Consider the following 21604-nt stretch of genomic DNA (forward strand, 5'->3'; position numbering starts at 1 on the left):
CCTTCTTACTTCCTGTGCTGTGTCCGTTGTGTCCGGTTTCCAAGGGTTCGGCTATTAGTCATTTCAGCAAAAATAATTTCATCTTTTTTTTGAGTTTTTAACATTTTTTTTAATTATTCATATAAGGGTGTAGGTCGCTGAAATATGTCAAACTGCTGAAATCAGGAAAAAATATTAGCTGCATGTTCCACCCGGAGTCATTGTGTCAACGCACCCCCCTTCCAAAAAAAAAAAAAAAAACAAAAAAAAAAAACGGACGGGTTTGCGCTCTACTCTCGCGGAAGTGCGGAGAAATAGGTGCGCTTTTCCAGCTGAGTTGGCTCATGTCAAAAGCGGGTGATTTATTGATTTCATAATAAGAATCAAATTGCTCCCAAAGTGGAGATTAATAATCTGCCTCAGACGATACGTCACACCTTTGAAAATGCCCCGGAGAAAGGTAAGGAAGACGTTTGCTGCAGACTCAGAGCAGACTGCTGCTCGGACACACAACATAACGTCATAGCTAATGTTAGCCAACCTAGAGTTAACGATCAGGCTTATGTGCGAAAATATGTGAGCACCTGTAAGACGAAATGCAGCTCTGCCATTTGCACTTAATGAGTTTTAAATGTGTGTTGAATATCGGTGTCGGGAGAAAAACTCAGCTGAGCTGGCGGTTGGTGTTGTTGCTAAAGCTAAGCTAGCTCATGTTTATTGCTGAGTTGCAAGAATGTGCTGTTGTTTATTGAGTGCACCTTCCTGGAGATACAGTGGCAAATGCTTTGAAAATGGCTGCTCGGCAGCTTGAGGGCAGTTGAAGCTGCAAAGAGGTGCTGAGGCCGGTAACGTCTGTAACGGCAGATTTAACTGTTTAGGAAGGAACAGGCTGTTCTTTGGGTGCCAGTATCAAACGGAGCGTCCGGACCAAAACAACGCGGTGATTGGTCAGGATCGGGAAAGCGTTGGGTTCATTGGTCCGTTTCTCCCGGGCCACGCCCCCACTTCAATGTGATTGGTGGTATGCAAACGAGGTGTTCCGTTTTTAATGTTGTGATGGTGTCAAACGCGCTCACCGTAACGTGGGCTAGTGGTGGATAAAGTAGGCTGATATTTATTTATTTATTTGTTTCTTTCTCCTGCAACTTTGTTTTTAACTTTCAGCGCAGTCAAATATATTTATTTTTCAATAGCGTTAAAAGTAGCCTTTTTTAAATTTTGCACGTTAGGCCATAATAATGCACATGAGGTACATTTTGCTTACTGGCCTATGATGTCAGTTTATACAAAACTTTAGAAATTCATTTTTTTCTGTATGGTTTTTTTTCCTACATTTCCTTTTAATGTAAAATCCCCTGTAATAATGTTTAATCTATTATGGTTGTCATTTATTATTTAATTTTTTGTCCATGTGTCGCGCTGCTATTTGTCAATTTCCTCTCTCTGTTTGGCTGGCATTACTTAAATCTTGTGTGTTTGATTGTCAGTCATAACAACATAAAGTATTGAAGCCATCTTACGTTGCGGGAGTTTTGTATTTCAGCCTCAGTCTGACCGAAAGAGGCCAGTCTGCCGTTAAATTGTGACCCCGGCGCCCTCACGAAACTAAGAGCTGTACAGCTGAGGAGAAATGAAGGCAGAATTATTAGATGGGTGTGGCCAGTGTGGACAAGACATTACAAGTTACTCCCTGTGGCATGATACCCGTTGTACTGTGCTGTATTGTCTCTTGTGCTGCGATAGCAACTAATTAGCCTCTCAACAAAGTATTCCGATTTTCTAAGATGTGTTTACCGATAGGCTGCGTGACCTTTTTAATATAATGTTAAATCATATAACAGGAAATGAATAATACTCTTAGCTTGGACATTGTTTTCACATTTTTATTGAACACCTATAACACTACCACTTACATGCGATCATATAGTGACGTTAATGCGCTGTTATTTTAGCGGATCCGTGAGCCCCCAGTATGTTATTTGTGAAATGCAAATGACATGTTGGCTGCAGCTAGAGCCTCCTTACTCCACCCCCACCCAGCTGGGTTTTGGTCTCTACAGTGGGGAAGGGTGAACCCCTCATACGCCTCTGTTATCAACATCACCCCACTCCTCCTGCGTGGCAGCCTGCAGATTTAGCAAACAGTGCGGTAAAACAGGTTTCTGGGATATTTCATGAGTTCATTTTGCTTGACCGAGCTGCCAGGGAGTCTACTGGAGAAAAGGCCTTTCTGACAGACAGACAGTCCACGGAGGGTTCATTCAGGCGTTGTGGCAGATAGGGGTTCATTCAATCGGCGTAGCAAGGAGTGTCCATGGTGATGCTGCTGAGGCTTATTTGAGTATTTGCTGAGAGCAGAGCCGGAGGAGATGTGAAGGAGGTGTTCCTCCCCCCTCACTATGGGATCTTTGTTGAATTACCCGCTGGTAATATGCGCTTGTGTGTGTGTGTTTGTGTGTGTCACAACAACGTAGCTTTACTCAAGTCACTTTCACTGAAATTTCCAAACTGTACCGCCCGGTTGCACTGCTGTATCTAAGTTAAAAACACGTATTTCATATCACTGTTCATTCCAGAGGACCGCAGGCAGCAGCTCGGACGGCACTGAGGATTCGGATTTTTCCGCCGACCTCGAACACACCGAAGTTTCCGACATCGCGCGAGTCAGGCGCAGCAGCACGCGCTTGACTCGTGCGTCACTGCGCCTCAGTCAGAGCTCCCAAGGTAAACATGGGAAGTTTGTTAAAAAATACTCCACTGTAAGATGAACACCGAGTGGGCATTCAACATTGGACTTCAGGCCTTATAATAACAGGTCACACCGTTGGAAAGTTACTGCAAAGTAGGCCTACTGGCTGGTGTGTTTCTTTGATCTCTTAGTGTTTTTAACTTACTTTAAAACTCTTCACATGAATAAAGGCAGAGGCTACAACCTGTCAGGCTTATTAATCTTTCATCATTGATTAAGTAAATATAACACTTTATTTCACCGTTAAGATTATACCAGTCCATTCAGATCTGCAGGAAGACCTTTCTTGGACCCTTCTACCAACTTCAGAAAGTTAGGAGGAACTTCTCTTGCTATTTTCCTTATGTGTATAATTAAAGCTATTTCTTATATCCTGGTTTAGTTTCCCACTCTAGTAAACTTCACATTCTTTTTTCAGTCATAACTACTTGAATTCTTTGTAGACAACTATGCCTTCGTGTAATGGTTATAATACGTGAGGCATTTTAATGAGAAAGAATTTTTCCTTCATAGACCACAGAGCCTTCACTTCTATTATGAATGGACAGGGATAAAACATGAATGGGTTCAGACAGGCTGACCTTCCCCCACCGCAGACACACAAACACACCCTCTGTGACCTCTTTCTGCTGTGGCTGCCAGAGGGGATTTACAACAGAGAAATGAGGGGCAGAAACTGCTTCCCCTGCTTTTTGTTACTAAAGCTGGCTGTGCTGCCTTGGTCCTGAGAGCGGCACAGCTTAGTGTTTGCTCCAGACAGAAGTAGATTCAGAGGCTCAGTTTTCTTTTTTCTTTCTTTTTTTCTTTTTTTGGCGCTGGACTTGGAAATTTCATGAACATTGAGGCCACTCACAACAAGTAAATCAGCATTCTTCTCGCCATTTTAGCTTTGAGGTGCTTACAGACAAATGCTCAGCTCAGTATAGACTTTTAATCCATTTAATCAGTTAAGTACTTTCTGCATAGAAAGAAAAAATTTATAGGGGATTTTTCCAGTGATTGAAAAGAGGAGGAAGGTATTTGTGTATTCGCCTTTAATCTGACTTTAGGAAAAGTTAAAGGCTGGAGACTTCTACTTCCAATGCTCTTTATTAGGTTATGAGTTTTGTATTTTTACATTCGTCTTCCCTTCCCCTCTCAGATAACTGCAGCTCAGTACGGAGCAGTTCACCTGCAGCTGTGGGTCCTGATGAAGGCCTGGATTCAGCAGCGGAGACGACAGCAGCAACAGCAGTGGCTGCGTCTGTCTTCTCCTCTGGTCGCAGAGTCACACGGAGCCAACAGGGGTCGACAAACACCACAGCTAAAAGATACCCGCTGCGTCAGAGTCGCTCGTCTGGCTCAGACACTGAGGCTAACGGTGAGACTAAGTGTTACTTATATGTTTTAAAATGAGCACTATGCATTACTTTGGGACTTCTTACAAGATAGTATAATTATTGTTTTTATAACTATGTTGTCATTTTTAAAGTTTGCCACTTTCCCAACATTAAATAAATATTCGTACCTTAAATACTGTATGTCGAGCAAGTGCATTATTTTGCCAGTAATTTCTATGTTTAATTTATTTGTTGTTTAATAATAATTTAATTCTAATTATTATATAATATATATATATAATTGTCACATATACATATTAAATTATTATGTATATTAATTATTGTTGTTTAATTAAATAAAATTATATTAACGTGGTTTTCATAATCATTAAAAATATTTCTGTGCTTTAGCTTCTGCCAGGTAATTTTTAAGGTATAGCTTACAATCTAAAGTATTAGATGTCTGTTCACAAACTAGGTAAATTAAAAGCGATAAAGGCCTAAAGAAACAGAATGCTATGCAATACCATTTTGAAAAAAAAAAAGACAGGAAGAAAAAGGAAGTGATAAAAGTTAATTTCTTGGCATGTGACGAAAACCTTTGGAAAGTACTATCAACCACACCTTGCCACTGTAACATCTATTTATTATGGTCACATCTGTCTAAATCTTTGCAAAGATAAAAAAAAATGGTATGGAAACACTGAGTGGCAGAAAGTTTTGTCTTTCTGGTCAGCGAAGGAAGTCAGTTTGAAAACTGGCAGAAGTTTGGCAGAAGTTTGCAATCAAAGATATAAATTAAGTTTGCTTAACATCTTGCATAGCCCAGTGTAACTGAAAGTTTATGGAAAGACATGGCCTGGAGTTTGTTCATCTGATCCTCTGCCAGCCTGTCTGTTTCCAACAATAGTCTGTTGCAGTAACATCAGTCTTTATTATTGACTATCCCCTGGTAGCCCACTGCTGGTCGTTAAGGGCATATGTATTTTGCAAACTATTATAATTTCTTTTTTCAATAGAGAAGGTAGATTTGTTAACAAAAACGTTAAAACCCCAGAGACTTTGGCATAGAAACAAATGTTTAAATATCAATAATGCTATCTTCTCCTGATTGGCTCAGCAGACCTAAAACAAGGGGCGGACCGGGATGAGACCCCTCCTCGCACCCCAACAGGCAATGCCCCATCCTCAGAGTCAGACATCGAGGTTTCCAGCCCAAGCAACGATCTTGTTTCTTCTAGCAATGATATTGTAGTTTCACAGGAGGAGGACGAGCGATTAGCTAAAGAGCTGTCACTCAAAGAGGCTGCTGCCCACGACCTCTCTCACCGGCCCAAACGACGGCGCTTCCATGAGAGCTACAACTTCAATATGAAGTGTCCCACACCTGGCTGCAACTCACTGGGTAAGGAAGCAAGCACTGCAACCTTTTGTATCAGACGTGTTGCCTTTAGACCAATTCTGAGCCCATTTCTCCGCCACTTTTTCAATTAGGTCACCTAACCGGGAGGCATGAGAGGCATTTCTCCATATCAGGATGTCCTCTTTACCACAACCTCTCTGCTGATGAATGCAAGGTACGAGCACACTTGATAACCATCTGTTACATTGTACATTGGATTAAAAAATACTTAGTACTTCCTGGAGTTCATTTTTAAAATTCTTTTTAACTTCTTTAAATATTCCTCAACACGCTGAGACCAAATATCCAGTGGACGAAAACCAAAGGATCCCAGCAGACTGAAATTGATATTGTCATGCTGTGAAAGCGCCAGGAACATAGAGGCCGTCACTGTGATATTGCTGCTGCAGGGATGCTTGTTGGTTGTTGGTGGTACACAATGTTGATGTTTTTGTCAGGGAAAGGCATCAACGCGTGACAAACAGACAGAGGAGAGGACATTGTCACACCGTCAGGATGAAAACAGACACTCCACAAGAAACCAGGTAAATCACAAATTGCACGAAGTGCATCAGACAAGCATAACAGAGTGATGCATGCTCACATGTAAAACACAGATGCAACCACAGACATTCTGAAAAGGGATGAATCATTGCTGTAGGTTGAGTCACAATAATTGTGGTCTGACTCATCCCTGCATTCTTGGTTTTTTGTTTATTTGCTTGTTTGTTATGTTTATTAACTTGTTTGGTACAGTTTTAATTGATCTACTATAGCTAGAGACTACATTTTCATTTTCCTACACCAGACAATAAATGGTCCCTTAAAATAGCATAAAACTATACACAGTATATTATAAACAAATAAACATCAAGTGTTTTATTCTAAAGTAAATGCCTTCTTTTTTCTTTTATCAAGAAATCAAATGTGATGATTAACTCTTTTTGAGTTGCTCATCCAGAAGACAAAGCTTAACCTGTAAGATCATCATATCAAGGTTTCTCAGCTCAGTATGTCATTGTTAAATAAAATAAATAAGTCCCCAAAATAAATTTCAGGAGATACAATCATTTTAGAAGAAGGTAAAATGTGCCACAACAGACCGTAAACGGGGCATTCTGGTGCCAAAGATTCCCCAGCCTCCGCATCATATTCTCCAAATGTAAAGACAGATTCCTTTTTAGCTAAGGAACGTGTAACTTTCATTCTGCTGATAGATCATATCTGCCTGAGGAGAAGAACAAACGAAACTGAGACGTGATATATCACAGTATTATCAGCACATGGGTGGAAATTACATAAAAGTGGTCAAAGATGTGTGAAGTGAACTGAAATCTGAACCGTCACATTTTCTGTCAATTTTTTTTATGTATCAGGCTGTCAAAATAACATCTATATGCATGTATGAATGAAAACCAATACAGCTCAGTAAGACGTTCTCTTTTCATACACAGCTTTAAATTAAGGTTGTGATCTATTTTTTGCTTTCTTTTTAATGGGCTTGTAATGTAATGGGCTTCAAATGCAAGTGCAGAATCTCTCTGTTGAAGCGTTTGTGTCTGTGGTCACAGGCCCCAACAGACCGTCAGCTGCGCTACAAGGAGAAGGTGACAGAGCTGCGGAGGAAGAGGAATTCTGGCCTCAACAAGGAGCAGAAGGAAAAGTACATGGTAAGTGATTGGGGCATTAATGTGTGTAAAATATTACAGGCATATAAGCAAATGCAAATATCATAAATTTAGAGTAATTGTTCTTTCTCTCATGACCCCCCTCCTTTGCCAGGAGCATCGTCAAAGCCATGGGACGAGCCGGGAGCCGCTGCTGGAGAACATCACCAGCGACTACGACCTTGAGCTGTTCAGGAAAGCGCAGGCACGTGCCTCGGACGACCTTGTAAGAGAGAAAACTCATCACCATCTCCCTCCCTTACACTTTTCGCCTCCCCCCTTCTGTTTTTCCCCTCCTTTCTGCCTTACTCCTCTTCTTCTCTGTTTCAGTCTGCAATCCATTCTCTGCAGCCACAGGAGGAGTGTGAGATATTTTTGGTAGTTTGGACAGTCCCTTCCTGCTCTTTTGGATTTGTTTGTTGTCCTACTCTATTACTTTTTGACCCATTCGGAATAGAGAGCATGGTTATTTTTCTTCTCTGCCTATAATTGTCCAAAAGAAGCAACCAATTTATTCAATTCAACAAGATTGTCAAGCTTAGTTTTTTTTTCTTTTTCTTTTTCTTTTTTTTTTCTATTATTCATTTGAAAATAAAAGCCATCTTAAAAACCCTGGAACTTAAGACAGGTTGAATTAAGGGTCTGAACTTCCATTTACCTTTGATAACAAAAATGAAATTACTCTTTTTGATACAAGTCTTATCTTCTCTCAGTTTCAAGAACAAATTCTATCACTGAAATGTTCTTAAAATCCTTGCACATAACATATGTTGAAGCAATTGGTACCATCATATTGAGCCTTTACCTCATCCTAATTATTTTTCCTCATCTGTTTATTGTTTTGTTGTTTCACTTTTGTGAGTCATTTCCTCCACTGAGGTTTAACTCACCTGATCCTGTTCCTTTAATAATTGACATATTTTTCCTCTTTCTCCTCTTTTCCCTCTGCCTCCTCACCTGCCCTCTCTTCTCATCCTCTTTATACTTTTTCAATTCCTCTTCCTCTCTCTCTGTCCTTCCTATCTTGGCTTGTGCAGGAGAAGCTCCGTCTGGCCGGTCAGGTGTCGGAGGGCAGTAACATGATAAAGACCATTGTGTTTGGTCGTTATGAGCTGGACACCTGGTACCACTCTCCATATCCAGAAGAATATGCCCGCCTGGGGAGGCTCTATATGTGCGAGTTCTGCCTTAAGTACATGAAGAGCCAGACTATTCTGCGCAGGCACATGGTGAGATGGATCCTCAGCTCTGCTTGTCCCTTCTGCTCAGTTTCATCATGACTGGAGATAAAATGATTACTGGCTTCAAGCTAAATCATGGTAGAAATGCTGGATGATTCATGTTAGTATTTCTTTACTGCTTTAACTGTGTGTCATCACCACTGTTATTAACCGTGGTGAAATACTGTGGATAAATTAACTCAAGTTGGCGATTATACATCATCAGCAAGCATTATTCTCCCCTACAGAATGGGAGGCAAGCACAATGGGTTTTAGTGTTGATCAAAACATGGCTGAAGGCACTGACAGAACATCTCATCCCCAGGGTTGTGCTGCTGTAAATGCCGGTGTCTTTATGATTTGGGTGTTTTTGAAAAGCCCCTGAGCAGAGTGTCGCTGTGATGTCTCTGGTCTGACAGCATCATGCTGGGAAGGTAACAGTGTGTTCCCTGCCCAAAAAAATAACAGAAACAACAGGTACTATGACTGGAAGTGAAGCAAGCTTGACAATACCCTGCTGCCACCACAGGAGAGCAGTAACTCACATGATGAGTGTGAAAAGGAGGCAGAGAATGGAGAACTAGCTTCCCTTCTTCGTCACACTCAGTGCTGTCTATTTTCAGATTCAGCTGGGAAAACACTGCTTACCTTGTTTGCTCGGACAACACATCGCTGATGTGTAATTTTCTTGTTTGTTTGTTGTTGTTTTTTTTGCAAATGTTAACAAAATGGACACTGCTGTCATAGAACTGGCCTCAGTATTGGCCAGTTCATGCTGCTTCTATATTGAAGGTTAAAGATCCAAAAAAAGGAGTTTTTCCCAAACTGGGTACTGGGTAAATATAAATGAAATACAAAAGTCATGTGCACAGCTTAAATCTGCCAGACCAGAGATGTGAACAGAGGCTTTGTACAAGTTGTGAGTGCTGACTAACTGAAGTGAAATGTTTTAGTAAGTAGCCAATAAACTAATCTTTGCCTGCTTTTTCATCTTTGTTGTTTCTGTTGCATGAAGGCTAAGTGTGTGTGGAAGCATCCGCCAGGTGATGAAATCTACAGGAAGGGGAATATCTCTGTCTTTGAGGTGGATGGGAAGAAGAACAAGGTGAGAGTTTGCTACACAGGTTGTGCTGAAGGAGGAGGAGGAGGAGGCATCATTGGTCCTTCTCAAAACAACATTTTTACATTCATCCATCTACTTTTATACTTTCATACTGTTTACCCATGCAGGGGTGGCAGTGACTTTGGCTGAGGGCAGGGGTCACTCTGGACAGGTTGTCAGGCTCTCGCATGTCTTTTGGCCAAATGGGCAAAGTTGTTATGAATTACTTCAATCAATTTGTGGCCAGAAGCCAATGATATCGACTACTTTCTACTGATATCTACACTGACACTATGCCAGTGATGTGATGCCTGAGCAGTATTTTACTGTGACACAAACAGAGGATGGGTTGACATCAAGTTAGGCAGTGACTCAAATCAAGCAGTGCATTGGAGATGGTCAAAAGGATCTGACAGTCAAAAGTCATCCTGTGGAGATAGACAAACTATCCTGGGTATGTTAATGTTGATTACATGACAGGTTACACCTACATTGAATCCTGCACTTTGCTTTGGCCCTCTCTAAAGTTATCGCTCTAACTTGAATTATGATCAGTATATTAACGCCCAAATGTAAGGCTCCTGTAAACCTAGAGACAGAAATCTGTCTCTGTCTCTGTGAGCGATTTGAAAGCCCACACAGGGAGGGAAGGATAATTTACCAGTGTTGGATGAATTGAACCAGCATTCAAATGATCAGTTCTAATATCTGTGATGTTCCTCCTCTCAGATTTACTGTCAGAACTTGTGTTTGCTGGCTAAACTCTTTCTGGACCACAAGACACTGTATTACGATGTCGAACCGTTCCTTTTCTACGTCATGACTGAAGCTGACAACACAGGGTGCCACCTAGTGGGATACTTCTCTAAGGTAATGAGGGAGCTAGTTAAACAGAAAATATATTGATTACTTCACAAGAAATCATTAAGTAAAATTAGTTGAGAAATTGCTTTTGGTTATTTCATAGTCCTCCCAGGGCATAAAATATACTCCACCTGAGTAAATGTCAGTGAGCACATAAACAAAACCTGAGTCATTTAGATGTTTGTGTTTTTGGATTTTCTGTCTGCAGGAGAAGAATTCGTTCCTGAATTACAATGTGTCCTGCATCCTCACTATGCCACAGTATATGAGGCAAGGGTATGGCAAGATGCTCATAGACTTCAGTGAGTATAGACACCTGGTCTGTGTATTTTACTTTCATAAATGTACTCTAGCCAGGGCTTCTGCTCAGCACAATAACATACAATTTAGAAGGCTGTCAGTCTGAAAATAACACTTGTTTTTTTTTTTTTTTTTTTTTACATATTACACTCATAAATGCTGTTATTTTTTTGAGGAAGAAAATACACAAGTTCGATCTGCCCTGTCCTACCAGGTTACCTGTTGTCCAAGGTGGAAGAGAAGGTGGGTTCTCCTGAGCGTCCTCTGTCTGACCTGGGCCTCATCAGCTACCGGAGTTACTGGAAGGAGGTGCTGCTGCGCTACCTGAACAATTTCCAGGGCAAGGAGATCTCTATCAAAGGTCAGATTGGGACCAAAGTGTCTTGTTTCATGAAGATTACAGGAGAGAGGAATGTTGGGCAGTCTGTCCAAATCACTTAGTCACCACTGCTGTTTTTCATTTAAAAAAAAAAAAAAAAAAGTTGAAACAGCACACCAGTTAGATCATGGCTGTTGGCCAATAGGTTTAATAAGAAGTTGAAACTGTGGAATAAACAAAGTTAATCACAGGAAGGAATGTGAGCACTCCAAAAGGTCAGCAGTTCTTGAGACACTGTGTGTGTTTGGGTACTAACACAAGCAGGCTAACACAGTCACAGTCGCCGTGACAGTGCTAATATTTATCATGTTTACCTTTTTAGTTTAGCATGAGAGCGTGTCAATTCTTTTAATGACCTAAAAACAAATAATAGTTTTGCAGGTATTCCTCTCTGGGAGGAATTTCAGTGTCTTAAAATAAAAAACATAGCAATTCATCCAGTAGATATGCAGATTTTGGGCCAAAGTAGTATACTGACCAGCATTAGTATCCATACAGCCGAATAGCAAGGAAGAGAAGGGATCCTACTCACTGTACTTGTCAGCTAGATGTCAAGTTTTCTCGTAAACAAACAACAGTTCTGTTTACATTAGGTACTTCTTATCAGAACACACGGTGTGGCAAGAAAAAGTCCAGCATATATGTTGAATGCATTTCCTCCCTCTTAAAACCTATACAAGCCTCTTTCCTTTTGAGCTCAGGCTTTTATATTTTCATTCTGACCATGATCATTATATTTTAAATTTAAGTAGATGGTACCCTCCAAGTTATCCAAGTTAAGTATGCACTCCAAATGTGTTCCCACTGTATTGTTATTCATAGCTAGACATGATGATGGTCTTTATCATCATTTAGTATAGTTTGGTTTAGCTCTAACTTCATGGCAGTTTTCTCATAGAAGGAGCTGTGAATGTGGTTATATTACACTTAATAACAGCAGCAAGGTACACAATGATACAGTTTTTTGGCATAAACAGAACAAAATTCTTCCTTTGATTTCTCTGTAGTTTTTAGCTTCATGGAGAAATGGTCCATATTTTCGTTTTATTTTAGTTTATTTTAGAGTATCACCTTATTTTTCAAGAACTGTATCAAATATTTTAAAGGCCACTCTGTACCACTATGCAACTGTGACTATATTTTGATGAACATCTTAGAATTTGATGTTTGTTTTGTGATTTGTTATCCTTTATTTTTTTAACTTTAGCTTGGCTGAATGACAGTCTGGAGCTCATTCGTGCATGACTAGGCCACAAAGAAAAGATCATGGAGTTGCTGCCTCAAATTCAGAAGCCATCACTTTGACCTTCTAACTTTTGTTATCACAGAGATCAGTCAGGAGACTGCAGTGAATCCAGTGGATATTGTTAGCACGCTGCAGTCCCTCCAGATGCTCAAATACTGGAAGGGAAAACACCTGGTTTTAAAGAGACAGGTGGGAAACATGCTTCACGCTATCTTGTCCACTTTTTAGGTAATACAGTTTTGGTCAACAAGTGTATGAGGTTCTCCAGACAGTTATATTAAAATGTTGTTATGGTGCTTCATTCATCTTTGGAGCTAAGGAACTTTTTCTTCCTGTAGGACCTTATTGATGACTGGAAGGCCAAGGAGACAAAACGTGGCAATGGCAAGACCATTGATCCCACAGCCTTAAAATGGACACCACCTAAAGGGACGTAGAGGAGCTTCTTTTCACACTACAAAAGCCCATGGCACACAAACACAGACAGATCATCCTCTACACTCTGGCATGCTCACAGACCCTGAGCCTAAACTCCCACATGCACTCTTTTCAACATATATACTATGAGCCAGCTACAGCACAGTCATCCATGTACAGATTCACTTACTGTGGGTTCAAGCAGTCATTTGTTAATACCCTCAGTCAAAAAAAATTCTATAAAATAAACTTGAATTACTTCCAATGTTCAACGGTTCTGCAATATTTAACCAGTGGTCAGGTGGTCAAAGACGGTCTTCTAATGAGATGTACATCTAATTGCCCTCGCAAAAACATTACTGCAGATACGAATACAAGTAAATTCAAGTTCTACATATTGAAGTATTTCTGCTTAAGTACTTGAAACAATTAGCAATTACCTTCCCGCTGGCAAGAAAAAGGTACGAAAGTTAAAGCAATATATTACATGTCTTTTTATTAGATTTTAAAACTCATCCATTTTGCAAAGTTCTCTTCAATACCACTCTCCTTGTCACTACTGTCCATTTCAACACTAGTTCATTTAAAATGATTTAAACATTTGAGAATCAAAGCTACAGGGCTACTGCCCTTAAATGACTAACTGGTAAGTACAGAGTCCTGAAAAGTTCCATTTTTAAAAAAAGAGAAAATAATCATGAAAAGAATGAGCAACATTTAAATGAACTAATAGTTTGGTTCAATACTTGAACAGTTACTAAATCTCTACTTGTACATTATTTTCTTTTCTTTTCTAATGAACTGATTTTACTTTAAGCTCTTTTTAAAAAGTCTGCTTAAATTTGATGCTCCTATTTCATGCCATTTTTTATTTAATATATTTTCCTGATTTTCCATTTATCCTATCCCATCCCATCCCCTACCCATTCCCTCTTCTCAAACTAACACGCTCTTAACTCAGCCACTTTGCTGCTGTTAGCAAGAATATAAACAATGACAAGTCTGAATGAACTCTAGCAGCTACTGTAAAAAAAAACCAAACAAAAAAAACACACACATATTCGCTCACTTTTTGTGGTTTTACTAATTTAGCCTAACAAGGCAGCACATACTATCCAACGTGCTGGCTAACTAGCTAGGCTGGGCTATTGTGTTGGTTGACTATGACAATCAAAGCTGATCAGTGTCCTACAGCAGCCAACATCAAAATGACTGATTGTTATTCTGATTAATCCACATTCTGTCCCACCTAGTGATCCATGCTGAAGTTAGCACATTAAACTAGGACTGGAGAGCTCAAGAGGTTTTGTTCCTGTCTCTGTACTGCATTTATTACAGCAGCAGCCTCTTGGACTTTGGCATGGAAGGTGCTAATTGTGGCGCTGGCCAATGAAAGACAGGGATGATTGGCTGAAATAACTTCAATCATTAAAAGTGACATGAACTGAAGGTTCATCTGAAAAAAGAAAAAAAAAAAGATGTTTAATGTAAGAATTATATTCAATGAAATTATTTTATTATGACTGAGCAAAGAATGATGAGGTTATAATAATTTTAATAAGTTTTTCTTTCAAAGTAATCACTAATATTTGACACAATTTTTGAAATAGAGTCTCTTTTTAAAAGTTGATTTAATATCCAACACTTAGGACTCCATAAGAAAGAGACTTTATGTTCATATTTTCGGTTTGAGGTTTCGATTCAGATTTTTGTCTGACATACGATGTAGCTGAAGTGTAAACTAGCCACAGACGCAGCCAGTGATGTCATTCGAATCAGGAGGGCTGCTGATATCTTGTCAAGCTCATTTGTTATCTGGAAACTGAGACTAATTGACTGCTGCTAGCGCACCTCCTCTTGCACACTTAATTAGCACGGACCACCAGGCACACCCAGTGATCCAATTTGCAGCAGTCAGCGTTGAACCTGTGCTGCATTTTATTCTGTTCTCAAGACAGACCGAATGTTGGCAGCACGCTGACTCGTGGCACATTGAGGGAGACACTGACCAGCTGGCTGTGATTAAATAGGACAAGGCTTAGGCTCAAAATGCATCAAGTTTCCAGGAATAGGAGTCCTAACCTTGATTTACCACCCAGGTCACATGACTGAACCGAAAAACAAATGAATTAGGTAATTTCCATGGGAGGAAATCTAATATTGACACTACTGTGATTTTACATATTTAGAGTGTGCAGTCAAATAAATTTACTTCAATTTAGTCCGGAAATAGTGTCGTGGTTGAAAATGGTGTGAGGAGTGAGAATGGTATCAAGTCAAGTCTTCCACAAATGTGCTTCTTGTGCAAGAAGCAATAAGAAACAGCGGCTGCTTGAACTCACAGAAAATCACTTTCTTCTCATGAAACTAACACAAACATCCAGTGTTTCACCCATTTCACAAACCCACCCGTTAACTAGAAAGCTATAGATGCCATTGGCCATGTTTGTACAGTTCTGTCTCACCAGGATGGGACCTTTTGTTACCACATCCCCTTTTTTCACTTTTAGTGTTCTTTGTGTTTCATGATGTCTTGTATTCTGATCGAGAGAATCTCCACTGTGAGGAGTGTGGGGGTATGTTTCTGTGTTTTCTTTGTCTCTTGTGTTGATTTATTATTTTTTTTTTGAAAGTTCTCAATGATATTTTACACTTCTTCTACCTCTGAGGTTTTGCCACTATATAAATGCTAGAACAGCCCATTTTTTGTTTGTTTGTTTTCTTTCTGTTTTTATTCTGTGTGTTAACATAAAAAGATGTCACTGTGTTTCACAAGCAAGTTGTTTTTATTAGATTTTTTAACATGCTATTTATATTCTTAAAAAAAAAAGATATGTTAACTTTGTAGAAAGTAAAAGACAAAGTCATCTAGGGGAATGTCTACTCCATAGGACTTGCTTCCTTGTCAGAAATATTTATTTAAAAAAATGTATATGTAGATTTGAATGTGATTAGAAGCTCTTCAAAGGTACAGGGAGAATCAGTGGGGATCCACCCACACCCGACAAAGACACGTTTCACTTCAGAGGTTTTTGCTCCAGTTATCAAAAATGACACGTGATTGAATCAAAGTGTGTCACTTTTGCATTTTGTCACTGCTTGTTACCAACATAAGTGCTGCTGCAAGCGTCCTTAATCGCTCACTGCATTTCATTGAATTGGAATTTCTTTTATAGATAATCTCCATATTTATTCATCAAGATGTTAACCAGCTCACTTTGGTGTATTTAATTCACTGCCAAGAGTTAAACGAGAGAACTGATACCGCTTTCTTTCCTTCATGGTAAATGTGAAGCAGTCGCCTGCAGCCAGTTTTCTTAGCTTAGCAGTAGATTGAAAACAGCCTTGGCCCATGACTTTTACGGTTTGGTTTTTCTTCAGTTAAACAGACTAAAGTATGTGTTTGAAATTTGATTAGCTTTGGACTGAGCCAAGTTTCTTCCTGGATCCAGGTTGTCTTCATGCTAAGCTAAGTGGCTTTTGAGATATTTATCCTTTAGTTATGAGAGTGGCATCAGTCTTTCTATCTAACCCCCGGCAACAAAAACATTAAGATGTATTTCCTAAAATGTCAAACTGTTCCTTTAAACATTGTATATAAGCTTAGACAGCAGTTGGCTGTGAAATTGGAGGTGTGTGGCCAACAATGTCAGATCAAATCAGCAATTTTTAAGTGTTTTTTTTTTTTTCTTTCTTTCTTTCTTTCTTTCTTTTCATGGCCTTCGTGTCACTTAGGGTTTTTTATTCCCTATGGCCTTAAAGTGAACCAATTGACAATGTTTTTTTTTTTTCTTTGTCTTGTTTTCATGTTTATAATAATGTTTTCATTCTGTCATCTTTGTGTTTTACATGTTCATATTTTATTTAATTCTGTGGTTAGTTTGTCTTTTTTTGTTTTACATGAGAGAGGTTACGGTTCATGTCACTGACTGGCACAATTCACATCAATACAAACAGTTCATCCATTTCAGACAACTCCATTTTTCCTTTTAGTACCTGTCCTGAATAAAACTCTCTGCAACGTGCTACTGAGCAGAATTACTCCTGAGCGGTTTGAGTGTAGGGAGTGTTTTTTCTTGTCACTTTGTAAGTGCATTAACTGGAAAGTGCAGTTAAAATCCTGAAATACACCTGATGATACTGATGATGGTGTTCAATAGAAGGGTAACTTTGCTGATTGAATTGATCAGTGGTAAACATAAAGTTTCGCTTTAGGCTCAGCTGCCTCACAGCGAAAGGGTTCAATGGGTCAAACCTCTGTGTAACCTCTGTTTGGGGTCGCCTGTAGCGTTTCCAGGTACTCCGCAGTATGGAGACATGGAGGTTAATTGGCAAGTGTAAATGTGAACATAAGTGGGCTGTATATGAGAGCTGTGAAACCCCGGCCTTGGCTCCTCATAACTGATGGATGACATCGTCTTTTGCTTCAATATTTGAAGTCAAACAGGGGAAAAAATCCATCTTAAGGAGGGAGAAAGAGTGTTTTGTCCACATTGGGAGAAAATCAACATAAACATTTTTCTTCACCAGAAATTACTCAGTGAAACGAGAACTACCGAACATTTGTCAAAACATTTGGAATGTGTTCTGCTCCAGAGAACCATTCTTGATTTCACAGTCCCCTTTTTTTTCCTCGTTTCTTATTTAATCTTGTTGTCTTACTCTTAATCTCTGTGCCAGTGGCAGCTATAGATAGGCAGGTTCAGAGCGTCTTGCTGGTTGTTGACACATTTGACCACAGTCACTTAGAAAAACCAGAAGCATTCCATCCACAGGCCAGCGAGCTGTTGTAGTACTGCTACCTATATAATCTACGCACACAGAAGTAGTGCAGCATTGATATGTAGCTCAGTTGTGCTTTTGTACTTGCTTCACCCTTCTTCCTCTTCAATAAATGAAAATAGCGAGATTTGCCTCATGTGTTGTTTGTGTGTTAGCTGTTTCCACCAAGAACAGCTCACTCACTCACTCACTCATCTTCATCTACTTTATCTGTTTCTAAAATCAACTCCAAAAATAAAATGTAGAGCTCAATGGATTTTTAAATTATTAATTATAATTGTTGTTATATAGCATTTATAGTTATTTTAATTAGAATTTTTTTTTAGCCAGGGGTGATAATTATTTGCATTACAGGAAATTCAGTTTCCAGGGTTTTGCAGTTTGACATATATTAAGGACTGACCTCTGCCTTCAGTCAGTCCACAGCCCACTAAGTGGAGTTGGACATGCTGCAGCCATTGTTGTCCCAAAACAAAAAGCTTGGGCTGATAAGTTTCCTTTTTGAAAATGATGTTAGAAATTTATGTATATTATATATATATGAGTTGAAACAATTGGCAACTTTTCTCAAACAAATTAATTTTATGTAGTAGCAGTAAAGCAAATAATTTATTGGCTCACACTATTGGTGCAGTTTTTTTCCATTCACACTTTGCTATGCGCTATACTTTATTGTAATAACACACAATAACAGCACATGTACATAATGTAATCAGCTTTAATTTATTTGGCATGAAATCAGCAAATGGCCTCAAAAACACAAGGCCTACATGTACAGAATTTGAAATATGACAAAAATATTAGCAATAACAAGATAGATTATAGTTCAACAGTGATGGACAGGCAATGATCTTGATGATTTGTAGCAGCTTGAATTATCTGGAGACAATGGTCAGTTGTTGAGAACATCTGCCCAGTCAAAGTGTGTTATACTTTGTGTCTTGTCTGCCAACAACGCACAACTGCATTGGACAGTATAGTTGAATCTGGCTGTAATTATTATTTTCTGTTTGTCTCCAGTTGTAGCTTCAGTACGAATCAGATTTCCACTCCTCTTCCAAATCTGCGAGATTGAGAGATGAAAAGGAAAATATTATCCCAGACAAATATTAATGTTCAAGTATGTATGTTTACATAGTAGACATGTGTGATATCAATCCCAAAGCCTGTTAGGGCGTATTGATATTGTTTAAAGTGGGTTGTGAAAGTCTTCTGATCTGTTGCATGGATTGGCATGATGGACACGGTTGAAAGGAATTTTTTGTTTTATTTATTTTGTTTGCATTTTTTACACAAAAGTTTAATGGCTGGAAAACTAAATGTAAATGAAAGTGTTTATATTACCTTCTCCTAAACTCCTTCTGCCCATGAGTCCAACAAACATCTCCCCTTTATTTCCTGGTGCAGACAAAAAGGCACAAAGACAAGAAAAATACCTTCAAGGTTAAAAGAGACTAAATTATCTTGAAAATGGTTGTACTTATATATATATATATATATATATATCAGAAAGAAACAGCAAAACAACATTAATGCTTCCGTGCTTGAGTGTAATTACACTCACCTTTCCTGCCCAGTCTCACAGGTTGAGATACACCTGAAATAAAGAGGAGATAAAAATGTTGGAGTTCTGATTAAAAGTTCAACAGGGAAAACTGTGAGCTTCAGAGGGAACATTACACATGTTACTGTACAATATCAGGTTACCAAGTCCAATATGGCTGCTACACAAACACAACAAATCATGTATAAACTCCCCATAAAACACAATTAGGTGCTTTTTTATTTGCTTGTTTACCCGTGCTTCTTCCCATCAGGCCGTGGAACTGCTGTGCTTTGGACCGCTTGATGAGGTCTGCCAGGCGAATGCTTATTCCTCTCTCTAATGGGTAGCCCTGACAACATACAAAACACACACACACACATATGATTACTTGGAGATACACAAATTCCTCCCTTCTTGTTGTCTGCTGGGCTGGGCGAGTTGTTTCTGAGATTGATCCCCACAGGTTCAGATTTAATGAGCTTCTGTGAATGTACTAAAATTAAAGTCGGCTTCTGTCGCTCATGAACTCTACTTATCTTCTTGATCCATTACCTATTCATCTGCCATGTCTGCACTTCTTCCCTCTTAACCTTAAAGCCGTAATGGGCTCCTGGAGAGCCCGGGGCTCCTCACCAAGACAGACTCCACCATTCATCACTTTGATAGCTCATGGCTCATGTCTCCACTGTCTCCTCTTTGTCCACCTTGTCCAGTGTCTCCACTGTCTCCTCTTTGTCCACCGTGTCCACTGTTTCAACTCTGTGTCTTCTGCTCTGCTCTCAGATGTCCGTGCACACGGACCAATTCTGTGTCTGATTCTACCAGAAAGTGCACTTCTCTTTGTTCTCCCACTTTTTTTCCACTTGTCACATAGTTTTGTGTATCATGCAGACACACAAAGAAAGCCCCAGGACTGTTTTACGCCTAAGTTCTCAACTCGCAGGGGTGCGTCTTCGCCTCAATTTGCTTGACCCCAGGCGAAGTTGTGTCTATCTGTTCAATTTTTCATATCTGTCTAAACATATAGTCAGTTTCTCTCCCTCTCTTTTTTCCATTTATCTATCTATAAGATTTAACTGCTTGCAAGATCACAGATGTAGGTTTTTTTTTTTTTTAATAACTTTGCCCATTAAATATATAATAGCAGTGTAATTATACTTCGTTTGTGACAATAGAACAATATAGAACACTTAAATAGTTTTCTGCATGCTGGGTTTTGATAAGGTGTGTGTGTGTGTGTGTGTGTGTTGAAGCTACAGTGTGTTCAGGTTAGCTCAGTTATAACGGGTAGAGTTGTGGCAGCTCTCCGTGGTGCTGAAAATAACGAAAAGCTCCTTCGTCTTTTCCCCCCTTTGGACGTTTGAAATGTGATCTCACCATGCGCGGAAATGCAGAGAAATGGTGGCTAAAAGCAGACCTTTCTTAGAAGAGGGAAAAAACATCACAACTTTGTGACAACAGTGAAAACAACGCTGATGTTTTCAGCCTTTAATTCCCACAGACCCTTTCCCGGTCACATTCTCTGAGGGCTTTCTGAGAAGCTAGAGAAAGCCATCAATAAGCATGAGATTTTTCTTTTCTTTTCTTTACCTGCCAGTTTTCTACAGTCCAGATCTCCCCGTCTTCCTCTTCGCCGGACAGCGAACTCCCCAGCGCACCGAAAACCTGCACGAACACGACCACCAGCAACACGACCGCGAACTTCAGAGCCTCCATCGCTTCCCGTCGGTTCGCCAAAATAAAAGATGGTCAGGAAAAATTTCCCCAGCTCATGCAGGAGTGGAGTATCTTCAAACCAAAAGCAGCGTGTGCTTTTGTTAGTTGCTGCTCCTGAGTGGAGGTCCCCCTTTACTCTTATAAACCCCTGGTCGCCCCTCCCCTCCCCCACCAGCCTCACATTAAAGGGAATATATCCTGCACTCCACATGTTTTTTTTCCTTGGCTGACTCAGACGTGATGTCAGTGAGCAAACTTTATCATATACAAGGCCAAATGACCACAGGCTGTGAAGGATGGATGTGCTGATCTGCTGGTTGTTGCTCACCTGTGATTTTATTTCTTCAGCCTATATGATTGATCGATGACTGATACTCATCAAGCAGCCAAATGTGATAGGAGTGAACAGAGTGGTGCACGAAAGCTGATGCACGCTACCAGTCAGTGACCAATGAGGAAGGAGAGAAACAGGGTCACAAGCTAAGACAGGACACACTTTATTTTACAGGTATCTAAAAAAAAAAAAAAAAAAAAACAAGCCTCAGATAATATCGTTGTTTGCCTTCAATTTCAAGTCTGCCCTGAAACTAGAACTAGGTCCCAATCTTGCTGTTGTCATCTTTATGGCTTGTGTCACCTTCTCCAGGGGCTATTTGAATTTCAGCTGTGACATATTCACGCTTTGTTTGATTCTGCAGGTGGGTGCTGCGGCGTATGATGAATTTATACTTCAAATAATCTCAACAGCCCCACGCCTTTGACACCAATGCTTCTCTTCCCTCTGGCTCCTTTATTGAAACAAAACAAACAAACAAAGAAAATAAATAAAGAAATGTGTGGTTCGAGGAACTTTGAAATAGAGTAACAAAGATGCTCAACTGGCTCATGTTCCATGTTAGAGTTTGTCAGCAGTAAT

General features: G+C 39.7%; 1 protein-coding gene across 7 annotated transcripts; it reads left to right on the forward strand.

The window, feature by feature from the left end:
* The first annotated feature begins 272 nt into the window (after positions 1–272).
* Positions 273–17547, forward strand: kat7b (K(lysine) acetyltransferase 7b). Of its 7 annotated transcripts, XM_029508235.1 has the most exons (16): positions 273–439; positions 2556–2703; positions 3954–4088; positions 5168–5277; positions 5317–5452; positions 5542–5630; positions 5914–5994; positions 7021–7119; positions 7232–7342; positions 8154–8345; positions 9352–9441; positions 10168–10308; positions 10511–10604; positions 10817–10963; positions 12310–12416; positions 12566–17547. In XM_029508235.1, the coding sequence occupies exons 1-16, from the start codon at positions 425–427 to the stop codon at positions 12662–12664; spliced, it is 1794 nt and encodes a 597-aa protein (XP_029364095.1). In that variant the 5' UTR covers positions 273–424; the 3' UTR covers positions 12665–17547. The 7 variants fall into 7 exon arrangements, with proteins under 7 accessions (XP_029364095.1, XP_029364092.1, XP_029364093.1 ...); XM_029508232.1 differs by having other exon boundaries at positions 3870–4088; positions 5168–5452; positions 5542–5624; positions 5908–5994; XM_029508233.1 differs by having other exon boundaries at positions 3870–4088; positions 5171–5452; positions 5542–5624; positions 5908–5994.
* The last annotated feature ends 4057 nt before the right edge of the window (positions 17548–21604 follow it).

The sequence above is a fragment of the Echeneis naucrates genome, chromosome 8, assembly GCF_900963305.1.
Source record: "Echeneis naucrates chromosome 8, fEcheNa1.1, whole genome shotgun sequence".
Lineage (NCBI taxonomy): Eukaryota > Metazoa > Chordata > Actinopteri > Carangiformes > Echeneidae > Echeneis > Echeneis naucrates.

Bases quoted from the DNA above. Each gene is read 5' to 3' on its own strand.
- kat7b (XM_029508232.1), top strand. The intron at 5,453-5,541 runs GTAAGGAAGCAA...TTTTTCAATTAG, and splicing joins ACCTGGCTGCAACTCACTGG to GTCACCTAACCGGGAGGCAT. The intron at 10,964-12,309 runs GTCAGATTGGGA...TTGTTATCACAG, and splicing joins CAAGGAGATCTCTATCAAAG to AGATCAGTCAGGAGACTGCA.